We start from the raw sequence: 12,842 nt of genomic DNA, 5'->3' as shown, positions 1-12,842 counted from the left end.
GTCACCTCCGGGGCAGGCGGGAATCGAACTCATGCGGAAGTGGCTTTAGCTTCTCAGTGCTGTGCTTTAACCCGCTGCGCCACCAGGGAGGGCCCGAGAGTATATTATTTTTAACAGTTGCTGCTTAAATAATTGGATATCCATTTGCACACAATAAAAATAAAAATTAACATTGACCTTTACTTTCCATTTTAAAATGTGTTTAAAAAATCAAATAGCTGCAAACCTAATGCTAAATTTAATAGTATAAGAATTCTAGAAGAAAAAAATAGAAATTTTTTGAGGCCTTGCTTTAGGCAAAGATTTCTAAGTTCAACACCATGAAAGAAAAAATTGGTAAGCTGGGGATGGGGGCACTCCCTGGTGGTACAGGGAGTCTCGGCACTAGGAAGCGATGTACAGTCACTGCAGCATGAGTTCAATCCCCAGCCAGGGAGGTCGCCCAGGTGGCACAGTGGACCTCTGCTGTCTCCCCTGCCGCTCCCCTCAGCACTGTATTTCAGTCACTCGGCCTGTTCTGCTCCCCACCCTGACTCTGTTGAATCCCTCCTCTTTCTCTCTCACCCACACCCCACATCTCTGGCTTACACGCCAGTTCTCATATGCATAAATAAATAAGTATAAATTTTTAAAAAGTTGATAAGCTGAGCTTCATATTTAAGTTTTTGTTCTTCAAAATATATTGTTAGGAAAATAAAGAGACAGGCTACAGCATTGGAGAAAATACTTGCAAACACACATTTCATAAAGGATACTCATTAATAAAATTCCAGTTTTTAAAGACCAGATATTCCAGTTTTAAAGATTTGAACATCACCAAGTGATGACAAGAAGTGATATAAGGTAGCAGGGACACTAAACTTGCCAAGGCCCTTCTGCCCAAATAGTTCACTGATTCTCTCTCTTTCTGGGCCTGTTTTTTTTTCAGTCCCTTGCATACTTTTTCTGTGGCTCCATCCCACTTGTTAGCATTTTCTTGGGGTGCTCTTTTTTTTTTTTTTTTTTACCAGCAAGGGGGACACCACCCATAACAGTTCACAGTTTCAGCTACTGGTATCATTCGGTCAAAATTATTACTCACTCAGAACACGCAGGTCAGAGCCAAGGGAGACACTACTATTCCAACAGCTGATATGAATAAAAGCAACTGAAACTCCCATATATTGCTGATGGGAATTCAAAGTGGTTGCTTCTAATAAATGTAAATACATACTACTATGTAGCCCAGTAATTCCACTACTAGTTATTTATCTCAGAGAAATGAAAACATGTTCTCACACAATGATTCAATCACAAACATCCAAAAGTGGAAAACAATAATTGTCTACCAACTGATCAGCTAGTGAGTAGTTATAACAATTGCCGTACATTCATACAAAGTCACACTACTGTTGAGGAATAAAAGAGAATGCCTGAATATTCACATGTAATAATGTGAATGAATCTCAAAAGTATTTTGCTAAGTGAAAAGTAAAATGCAAAAGGCATTTTCTACATTGTATATGACATTCTGGAAAAGGCAAATTGTTGGAACAGAGCTCAAAGCCAGGGTTGGGAAGAGAAGACATTGCAAACGAATAGGAAGAAACCCTGGAGGGAAATCAAAATCTTGTAAATTTTGAGTGTGATGGTGGCTACATGACAGCATACCTTTTCAAAATTCATTGAACTATACTATCTAAAAAGGATGAACTTACTGTATATAAATTATAGCTCAGAGACCTGAATTAATAAAAAAGAAAATATCATCTATAAAGCAAACTAAAGTATATAGGAATAAAATGAAACTTAAGAAAAGTTATTATTTGAAACATAGATAAATTAAGCAGCAAAATAAGTACAGCTGGAGATAAAATTAGTGGGCAGGCTTAATATAAAGTCAAAGATATTGTCAGAATGCTCCACAAAATGCGGATGAAAAGTATGAAGGAAAACGCCAAACCCAAATGGGTAAGAGAGGCTGACGTGTGCATAATAAGACTTCAGAAAGAGAGTTGAGAAACTGGGAAATAAGCAGTATTTGATGAAACAACGGCTAGGAATTCCCCACATGGATTCAGGAAGCCAAATAAAATCCAACCATAGTAAATAAAAAGAAACCCACAGTCAGAAAAGCAACATAGCACAGATTTTAAAAAAAAGATATTAAAGGTGGGCAAAACTACAGAATAGCCATAGGTAGAGAATCTCTAAATGGAAATGAGACAAAAGACAGTGTAAAGTTATCTCTGAATTGGTTTTAAAAAACAAACCAGTGATACCTAAAACCCAGATAAATTATTCTTAAGCACAGGAGCCAAAAAAAGATATTTCCAGACAATTAAAAACTGAAAGAAGTTTTGGGGGCCCTCACTGGTAGCACAATGGGTTAAAGAGCAGCACTATGAAGCGCCTGCAGCCACTGCCACACGAGTTCAATCCCCCGGCCCCAGCGGTGACCCACATGGCGTGGCAGACCTCTCCTGACCCGCTCGCTGCTCCCCTCAGCAGTGTACTTCATTGATCTGCCTGTTCTGCTCCCCATTCTGTCTCTGGTTAATCTTCTCACCCTCCTCCACCACCTCTCACTTGTATCCCAGTTCTTGTACACATAAATAAATAAATCTTTTTTAAAAATAACTGAAAGAAGGTTTGAAATGCAAAAGGTGACACAAGGTATAAAGTCTCAGCACTATGAAACTATCTGCAGCCACTGTGCATGAGTTTGATCCCCAGCCAGGGAGCTGACCCACATGACATGGCAGACCTCTCCTGTCTTGCCCACTGCTCCCCTCAGTGAGGAGTGGTGAGGAAAAAAGGAAGTATACAGGTAAACCAAAACATATATTGAGTTTACAAAATAACAACAATGCCTTCTTTTGGGATTTTAAATATCAAGGTAGGAGTCCCAGATCTGAGGAAGAGGGGGTGCACATCTTCTACCTTGTCTGTCTCACCCACCCTAACTAAAACCCTGGACAGAAGCAACTACCAGGGAACTGAGAAAAGAAGCAGTGCTTCAGAGCGAGAAGCCAACCCTGAGCTAGGACAGTGAGCCTAGTGGGTGGGTTATTTTCCACCCACCCACATCTCCCAGCTCACACTCAGCACCCCATGAGCCCCAGGTCCTGTGACAGACACAGGAAGAAAGAAGCTACAAGAGAAACCCTCCTTTTGAGGCCAGAGGACTAAGACGGAGAGTTTAGGGGAAAACCCTGCCAGAGGCAAAGCCCTGCTCCAAAAATAAGATTCTCACCAGCAGCAAAAAACAGGAGGCCCCTGAAAGAGAAGTCAGGAGATGGGACAGTTCTTCCTGACCACAGAAACTGGCAAGGGAGCCTGTGTTAAAGTGTAGAAACCCCTTCCTTGTTTCTCCCTTTCCCCTCACCACTTCCCCAAAGGGTAGATGTTCTCACAGGAAGTGCTTGACAAGATGCACGAGAGGGAACTGAAACTTGACTGTATATTTTAGTGAAGGAAACTCGAGAAGGGATTGTGTGAGCTGCACAGGAAGTCCTAAGCCCACTTCCAAAAGTAGGGGGACTAGAAACTTCAAAAGGCCACATACTACACACCATGTGTGATGGTGCACTTATGTGGCATTCTGTGACTGTGACACACAAGGAAGGCCAGAAGTCCACCTGTCGGCCCCCAGGCAGTGTTCCTCACACTTAAGTGGCTTGGGTGGGACCTAAGATGGGGTTTTCCAGAAGTTCCCAGGTGGCTGCTGCTGGCCAGTACTGCAACACCTCCCAGCGCATGACCTGGTGAGAGGTCATGGGTGTGCTTCATTTTTACAGAATGGCCAAAGTGGCCGTACCACTTGACATTGCTGCCAACAGTGTGTGGGCCCTTGTTGCGCCACATCCTCTTCACAGCAATGGTGGTTGGTCTTTTTCATTTCAGCCATTTCATGGACAGGTAATGGTGTCTCTTGGTTTTCGTGTGAATTCCCTAACCACAAAAGCCTTTGCTGTGCTTGGTATCTCTATGTCCTTTGTGATGAAGTATCTAGATACTCAAGTCTTTAGACAGAGAGGAAAGGGAGAAGCATGGCTGCCGTGGGGAAAGTGCACAAGAAAACAATCGGTGTTGATGTTGGGAAAGAAACTGAGGAAAGAAAGTCACTCAGCTTGGGGCCACTTCTAGAAGACTGAGGACACTCAGTCACCTCTGATGACACCACGTCCCCCCCCCCTACCCCCAGTGCTCAGGGAGCCAAAACCAAGCTCATCCTGGAGAAGGGTCAGAGAGCCTACTACAGGGAGAGCCCTGCAGGCTACCAGGGTCTGGCTCAGAGCCTTTAATTCCTTCTGTCTAAAGAAAGTTCTGGGTTAGCCAGGACTCTTATGCTGTGGAGGAAATCACCTAAGAAGCTTTATAAAAACATAGTCTGGAATAAGAATAGACATACAAACCAGTGGATTTGAATAGAAAACCCAGATATAAACCCACAAGTTTATAGACACCTAATTTTTGACAAAGGAGCAAAGAAGATACAATGGAACAAAGAAAATTTGTTCAGCAAGTGGTGCTGGGAAAACTGGGAAGCTACATGCAAAAAAATGAAACTAGATCACTGCCTTACTCCAGTCACAAAAATCAACTCGAAGTGGATTAAAGACCTAGACATAAGAACGGAAACCAGCCTTTTGCATGTGTTGGTTGAATATGGCCTCCAGAGGCCTGCTCCCCAGGTAGGTGGGAACATTACCTGCACCCCCCCCCCCCACCGTCAGCTCTTCACCTCAGGGAGGGCATGAGACTGCTCAGGGGAGAAGGGCCGGGGGCCTTGGTTCTGGCTGAGGCCTGCAGGGGAGAGGCTGCAGGGCAAGGAGAAAGGCCAAGAGAAGGTGGGTGGCACCACTGCTCAGGGCACCTGACTGCAGGCCTCCTCCCTTCATTTCTCTACAGGGCTATCACTGCTGGCAGAGGCTCATGGCCACCGTTTCCTCTCCAGAAAGAGCCTGAGCTTGTCCTGATGCTGCCCCTCCCATGGGATGAGAGACGCAGGGGCTGGATTGTCGAAGACCAGCTCCAATTATTGGGGTGTCTGGAGGCAAGACAGGCAGGACCCTAAGGTGGGAAGCTTTGTCACAAATGTGAGGAAAAAAACAACAACAATCTCAATCTCTGTGACAGCTCTGGGCTCAGTCAGTAGTGCAATAGTGACAGTCAAACCATTAACAGCATTAACAATCAAACCATAACCTTTTTGTTTTTTCCGTTATAACTAGAGAGACTTTGTCCTTAAAGACCTTACTTTTTCCAAACTGGATGACCAGAGAGATGCCCAGGTGCTTGGCAGAGGCAGGTCAAAGTCAGGATCTCAGCTCTACACTGACCACAAGGAAGGCCCTTTTGCAATGTAGGAAAAGGAGAACTCAGATGAACAGAGAAGTGCTAGTAATCTGGGGGTGGGCCTGGTGAAGCGTCTACTCCCACTTTTCTCCAAGGAGCCTGAGCCTCACCCTCTGGTGCCACATGCCTGGGTAGCGCTCAGTGTTTTCTCAGCAAACCTGTGGAGCATGGGCCTGACCCTGCTGCTGCCCTTGCTGCTGCTGCCAGCACCCCTGGAGGCTGGTGAGTGGTCAGGGCTCCCTGGCTCTGCACCCCCTACACCTCCAGGGCCATGGAGAGATCCTGGAGGGGCTCTGCGGGGAGGCTGGACAAGGGGTCTGCTTCCCACTCCCTGTGCCAGAGGCAGGACCCCTGGTGCCCGGCCCAGCCACCCTCATTGGCCCTTGGCCCCCAGCCTGGAGAGGGACTGCCAGCCAGAGGTCCACTCCTACCACATGCCACACCACTGCCATGGGGAGGGTGCCCAAGGGGTTACTGGTTTTGTCTCTCCTGGGGGCCTCAAAGTCTCTCTCCCTCCTCTAGGTAGCTCAGCAGGATCCAACTCTAAGCACAGGTTTGGGGTCCAGCAACCTGAGCACCTCTCAGCCCCTGAGGGTGGCTCCATTCACATCCCCTTCTCCTTCTATTACTCTTGGAAACCTGCCAAAGTTCCTGATTTGAGGCTTTTCTGGAGATGGAAGCACTTCCATGGAAAGTTCATCTATAACACAAGTCTGTTGTTCATCCACGAGGATTTCAAGAACCGGCTGGTCCTGAACTGGGCAGCAGGCAGTAGTAATGGCTCCCTCCAGATCTTGAAACTTCGGAAGGAGGATCAGTCTACCTACTTCTGCAGGGTCCAGATGAACACAATGAAACATGGCAAGAAGATGTGGCAGTCCATCCTGGGGACCAGACTCAGCATCATCCCAGGTGAATTCAGCTGTTCTACAACCTGGGCACCCACCTCGCCGAGGCTGCTGACACCACTGGTGTCCCAGTCTCTGACCTTTCTATGGTCTCTCTCTGTCTCAACTCTTCCCCAGACCTCTGCCTGCTTCTCCCTTTCAGCTTAATCTTCCCAAAACAGGCTGCTGCCTGCCAGGTCGCATGCTGCCTGCTCAAGACTCAGCTCCCACTCCCACCTGCATTTTAAAATTCATGAGTGGATATTAACATCAGGATTATGTTATCATTTTATGCAACAAAATAGAATTACAGTTCTCCATATCTCTCTGTTTTAAAATATTTTAGTAATTAACTGTTCCTTAAATTTTATTTTATTATTTTAAAGCTTTATGCATGCATACATGCAAGAACTGGGCTACAGACCAGAAATGTGAGGGGTGAGAGGATTCACCAGAGACAAGGTATGTAACAGAACAGGGGATCCACTGAAATACACTGCTGAGGGCAGCAGCAAGTCAAGAGGTCTGGTACACCATGTGGGTCAGTTCCCCGCTGGGAACTGAAAATGTGCTGCAGCGCTGCAGTGTTGCTGAGAGCTTCACAGTGCTGTGCCCATTGCTCCTTAAATTTTACTTTTTTAAAGATTTATTTATTCATTCATACAGAACTAGGGTACAGGCCAGAGATGCAGAGGGTGAGAGGATTCACCAGAGCAGAGTGGGGAACAGAACAGGCAGATCTACTGAAATACACTGCTGAGGGAAGGGGAGCAGCGGGCGAGACAGGAGAGGTCTGCTATGCTCTGTGGGTCACTTCCTGGGCTGGGGATCGAACTCACACTGAAGCAGCTGTGCCTTGCTTATAGTGCTGCACTTAAACCTGCTGCGCCACCAGGGAGGGCCTGTTCCTTAAATTTTAAAACATAACTTATCCATAAAATCTGCTGAGCCTAGAATCTTTATGCAAAGTAGTTATTTAATCATGTTCTCATTTCTTTCTTATATACTGATCTGTTTAACACTTCTTAAAGCCATTTAAAATTTTTTGTTTCAGGAAATTATCCATTTCAGAGTTTTTCTAATTTATTAACTTAGAGTTAAATGTACACTTAGTTTGTAAGTGTATAATTGAACATACAGACTTTGTCGTTGTTAGTCTTGACTGTTTTCTTGTTTTATCTTTTACTCTAACCACATCCTGAATTTACTATTCCCACCACTGCTGCTTCCTAATAAATTGAGTCCTACACAGGATTTCATTAGTTTCTAAGTTCCCTTAGAGCTGGTACCTTTCAGCTTTTTGGTACATTTTCTTTGAAACCTCTTTCCACTTTAAATTTAAAAAGCACTCAATTCTACGAATTAAGCTGTGTGACTTACTCAAATTCCAGGACTTTTATTTTTAGTATGTGTTGTTCTGGTGTTTATTTTCTCAATAGCATGCTACTATATCTATTTCCTTGATTAAGTTGTTAAAACTCGTTATCTCAGTGGAGAAATGGTATTTAAACTTTTAATACTAATTTCTAAGTGGAGTAGACAGAATTTGGCACACACTAGTCTGAAGATTTTACTGGCATTAGATTTTTTTCTGTGCCTTAGTAATATGTCAGTTTCTTGTTGGGGTTGAAACATCTACAAAAGTGCAATCTGTTAGTGGGAACTAAAATTCAATATATATTAACTTAGTGTACAATCATTTAACGTATAATGATGCGAAGATATATATCCAATATACACTGTTCACAGATATCTTTCACTTAATAAAACAATCACATGGGGCTTCCCTGGTGGTACAAGAGTTTAAGTCTCAGCATTATGAAGCTATCATCAGCCACTTTGGCTTGAGTTCCATCCCCGGCCAGGGAGGTGACCACATGGCGTGGCAGACCTCTCCTGACCCGCCCGCTGCTCCCCTCAGCAGTGTACTTTGGCAATCTGCCTGTTCTGCTCCCCACTCTGTCTCTGGTGAATCCTCTCACCACCCCAGCACCTCTGACCTATACCCCTATCTTGTATGCATAGTTAAATACATCTTTTTTTTTTTTAAATCATGTAAACAGACAAGTAACTGTTTGATTCCACTTATAGGAAATACTTTTAGAAGCAAATTCACAGAAACAGAAAGTAGAAAGGTAGTTCCAAGACTGGTTGGGGGAGACAGTAAGGACTTAATGCTGAATAGACAGATTTCCTGTTTTAGAAAGTTCCAGAGATGGAAGGTGTTGGCTGTACAAGGTAAATGGGAATTTATACCACTTGAACTGTATGGTTAAGTCATAAATTTTATGTTTTGCATTTTTTACCACAATAAAATTATTTTAAATCCCATGATTTAGTTATCCTTGTTTGTAGGTGAGGAAATGTTCAGTGGTAGAGGAAGGATTTAAATTCAGAAGTGTTTTCTGAGCTTTGGCACCTCACCTTGTTTTCCCTTTCCTGTATGAGAGGTTGCGGTTTCCCTCATTCCCAATAACCCAAACTAAGAGTAAGATGTGACAATTTCACCCCCTCTCCAGGGGAGAATTTGCTTATCTTTCATGTCTTCTCAGCTAGTGAAACTGCCACCCTGGGCCCTGCCACTATTGCGGCCACCACCACATATGGACTCGATGATGGCAACAAGAGGCCTCAGATTCTGAGTCTGGAAGCTGTGGTGGGAGCAGCACTGGCTGGCACTGTGCTCATAACTGTGATTCTGGGACTGACTGTCTACTTCTGGTGGAAGAGAAACAAAGGTAAATAGTCCAGGGCCTCCACCCTCTCCCGAGGCTTTCCAACTGGGTGTTCTCATACCCACCTGAATTAGAATGCCCACAGGTGCCATTCAGAATACAGATCTTTCTGGACCTGAGGTCTGGGCTTGGGAACCTGGCTTTTTTTTTTTTTTTTTATTTATTCATACAGAACTAGGGTACAGGCCAGAGATGCGGAGGGTGAGAGGATTCACCAGAGACAGAGTGAGGAGCAGAACAGGCAGATCGACGAAGTACACTGCTGAGGGGAGCAGCGGGCGGGTCAGGAGAGGTCTGCCGCGCCATGTGGTCACCTCCGGGGCAGGCAGGGATCGAACTCATGCGGAAGCGGCTTTAGATTCTCAGTGCTGTGCTTTAACCTGCTGCGCCACCAGGGAGGGCCAGGGAACCTGCATTTTTAACAGTCTTCTCAAGTGACAGTTATGCCTCATCACGTTTGAGAAACCCTGCTGTAGCCAAATCCCTCTCCATAAACTGATCAATTCCCATTCAAGTCTCTTGATTTAATCATTTCTCATTGGTCTTCACCCTTTGGTTCGTGGAGAGAGTGGGATCTGCTCTGAGAAAAGTGGGGTGAGAATAAAAGGGACAAGGATTTGCCTACCTCAGCAAGCAATAACTGACTGTTTTTCAGGGCCTGATTGGTATGAAAGATACAACAGAAAATAAAGCATAGATTCCCACTTTCAAGGAACTCAGTGGTGGAGAGTGAGCAAGCGGGCAGTTGCCTATGGTAGGTTGGGAGGAAAGAGAGAAGCAGAGAGGACTTCCCAGAGGAAGTTACTCATGTAAAGGGATCTGGAGGCAGACCCTGCCCTCAGGTCCTCAGGCTCCCAACTTGTGCGCACTGTGCTGGATGATGGCTTTTATACTGAAGGTAGTCTTTTGACCCAGGGTTGCTGCTGTAACTCTAGCCATTGCTTTTGGGTTTCAGACAGGAGATAGGAGGAAAAGAAACAAAAAGTCTATGCTCAGTTGTCTGTCCTCCTTTTAAAGAACCTTCCTGAAAATCCTACCCACAATTTCCCCTGTACTTTATTGGGTAGAAATTAGTGGTTATGCCCCACATCTACCTGTAGGTGAACACACAGCTGCTCTGAATAAAATTCAGATTCTGTTACTGAATGTATATGTATTCAAGTAAATGTATTTAAGCAAACAGTGTTCCTTGCCACAGGACATCCAGGAATGGAAATGTGTCAGCTAAGTGCAACAGGACAGAAGATCAAGGAGGGTCGAGGGCTCCGCAAGGAGCAGGGATGCCCTGAAGTGGGTTATCAATGGACAGGGATCCGGTGGGGCCAAACCATGGGGGTAGCAAGATAATGAGAAGAGCTTGGAGGAAAGAAAAGAACTGACATAAAAATAAAACAAGCACTTAATATTTCAGAGTTGTTCATCCCAGAGATTTAAAAAAGAAAGTTCAGGTCGTGGCTGTGTAGAGGTGCTGGGGGATGGTTCAGAGGGTTGCCCCCATATATGAAAAGACCTACAGGATGGTGCTGGGGCCAAATCCCTGGGAAAGGCTGTGGAGAGACTTCAGGGAGGAGGTGGAGGGCACAGGGCACAGGGACTGCAGGGGTCAGCAGAGGGCAGAGGGTGAAGCGGCAGGGACTGCAGTGCAAACACTGGGTGCAGCCAGGAGGTTCTCAGACAGCAGAGGCAATCAGCCGCCCCCAGAGGGCAGCCCTGAGGGTGCCTGTGGCAGAGGGAAGGAGGGAAGTGGAGGCCAGCTCTGCTCCCTGGTGGGAGGAGCAGGCGGAACTGAAGGGAGAAGGAAGCAAGGGCAGGCAGGCAGGGTGAGAGGGCACAGGGCCGAGAAGAGCGGGTCTCCTGACCAGTGGTTGAGGACAGAGCGGGACAGGGTGGGTGGCCTCAGGGTGCCAGCAGGTGCCAGCTGCGAGCCCCGGGCCCTTCCCAGATGAGTGTCAGCGAGCTGCTTCACTGCTGGTCTCCCCGAGGACTTCCCAGGGGAGCCACGCAGGGCAGGGCGGAGGAGGGTCTGCAGGGCCTGCGGTGGCACACTGACTCGCTGCTGGTCTCCCCACAGGTGTGCGCGCTGGCGTCAGGACCCCGGCCAGGTGAGACCCTGTCCTTTAGGGGTCAGGCTGCTTGGGGAGCAGGAGTTCCCTTATGAGAACAGCTCTACCGGCCTGTCTGCTGCCTCAGGTGCCCCCAGCAGGCCAGGCCCCTCACTTCCTGAGGCCCCCTCTCCTTCAAAAAATAACACCACATAACTGAACCTGGGGCTTCCAGCACATCTGCTCGTTCTTTCCAGATTGGCTCCCTTCCTCTGGTGGCCCCCTCTCACTTTCACCCCCTTCTCAGCTTTCCTTTCTGCTTGTCCTTGTTTATCTTCCCAAATACATCTCCCTCTTCCCAACTCGTCCTTTTTCTTATTTATTGCCCCACCTGGTGTCACTCAAGGATCCACAGGCCCCTTTGCCCTCAGCACCCCTGCCAGCTCTTTCCTCAAACTCCCCCTTGTCCCCCACCTACTCCCCAACTTCCTCTCCTGACCACTTTCCCTCCTCACCCCCAGCTCTTTCCTTTTCTCCACTCATTTCCATTGTTTCCCCCCTCCCCAACTTTGGCTTGTCTTCCTCAGGTTCTCTGCCAGAAAGACACCCTCTCCCACCCCAAGGCCTGAGCACCGGCCCAGAGGACCCAAGATTGGCTTCCTTGGGGTCCACGGCAGTGCAGCGAGGGACAGGAGCTTGTCCTGCCTCCTGCTCCCTGTGCCCTCCAACAAAAGCTCCAGAGCAGTCCCTTCCAGTGGGCACTCAAGAACCTCACTTCCCTCGAGCCTCTCCAGGCCTTCTGAGCTCATTGCAGTCTGGGGTCCCAGGGTCCCCACTAGGAGAATCTGTCCCAAGGAGGTTTTCATTCTTTTCTGCTTGGCCCCTCACACATTCCCCACCCTCTTGGCCCCATGCAGGGGACCCTTCCAGAACAGTGAGGAGGAATACGAGAACACTGGGTATAAAGGTAAGTCCCTTCTTCCTCACTCCTCTCTTTAGTCTTGTCCCTTCCTTCTTCCCCACACACCCCACCCTACACGTGTGCCCAATCTCTCCCATCCCCACCCCCCACTCCCATCCCTCCCCTGTGACCCTGGTCCTGACCTAGCAGATGACTTACTACAGGAGCCCCTGTCCACCTCTCCACCTTGGCTGATCTGGCTCGTTTTGCTTTCTCTTTAGGGCAACGTACAGACCTCAGGCTGGACCCCAAGGTAAGCAGCTCAGACTAAGGCCTGAAAGCATAAAAGGGGAGTCTGGAGAAGGCTGGGTGGAGAGATGAAGGACTGTGGTTTGGGGCGGACACTCAGGTGTGCTGTCTGCTCTAGGACAGGGGCAGCCCCCTTCCACTGTCTAACATGCCTCTCGGTTCTCACTCAGGATGACGGAATCGTCTATGCATCCCTTGCCCTCTCTGGTTCAACCTCACCAGCAACACCTCCCAACTGGAGCCCTCAGGAGGTGACCCTATACTCCACCTTAAAGGCCTAAGGAGTGAGACTGAATGACCTCCCTGGAGTATGCAGCACACAAGGATCATGGCTTCTGGCAACCCTGGCCAGACACACAGGACTCAGAAGCCAGCAGGAGCTGAAGGCCATTAAGGACCAGAGAGAAACACCATCTGCTCTAATTCTCTCTTCAACTTCCTATTGTCACCCATAAAAATGAAAGTACCCAAGAATTTATCTCAATATACCCAACAGAAAACTGATGTCACCTTCAACTTCTGTCCTTCTAGCCAACAGTGAACTTGAGGAAGATATTCTCCTTCAGTACCTTTGTTCTGTGACCATTACAGGCCTAAGAATAATAAATCCCCAAACACTCACAGTCAG

General features: G+C 47.1%; 1 protein-coding gene across 1 annotated transcript; it reads left to right on the top strand.

The window, feature by feature from the left end:
* Positions 1–5,481: 5,481 nt before the first annotated feature.
* LOC101632901 (paired immunoglobulin-like type 2 receptor alpha) lies at positions 5,482–12,802 on the top strand. The gene is made up of 7 exons (XM_012731626.1): positions 5,482–5,562; positions 5,863–6,252; positions 8,780–8,965; positions 11,034–11,064; positions 11,922–11,971; positions 12,187–12,218; positions 12,385–12,802. Exons 1-7 carry the CDS (start codon positions 5,508–5,510, stop codon positions 12,493–12,495), a joined length of 855 nt encoding a protein of 284 aa, XP_012587080.1. The 5' UTR covers positions 5,482–5,507; the 3' UTR covers positions 12,496–12,802.
* The last annotated feature ends 40 nt before the right edge of the window (positions 12,803–12,842 follow it).

Source organism: Condylura cristata, unplaced genomic scaffold, assembly GCF_000260355.1.
Source record: "Condylura cristata isolate star-nosed mole 26May11 unplaced genomic scaffold, ConCri1.0 scaffold00032, whole genome shotgun sequence".
Lineage (NCBI taxonomy): Eukaryota > Metazoa > Chordata > Mammalia > Eulipotyphla > Talpidae > Condylura > Condylura cristata.
This window is presented reverse-complemented; position numbering and strand designations above follow the sequence as displayed.

Bases quoted from the DNA above. Each gene is read 5' to 3' on its own strand.
- LOC101632901 (XM_012731626.1), top strand. From the start codon at position 5,508: ATGGGCCTGACCCTGCTGCTGCCCTTGCTGCTGCTGCCAGCACCCCTG. The intron at 6,253-8,779 runs GTGAATTCAGCT...ATGTCTTCTCAG, and splicing joins CAGACTCAGCATCATCCCAG to CTAGTGAAACTGCCACCCTG. The intron at 12,219-12,384 runs GTAAGCAGCTCA...GTTCTCACTCAG, and splicing joins ACCTCAGGCTGGACCCCAAG to GATGACGGAATCGTCTATGC.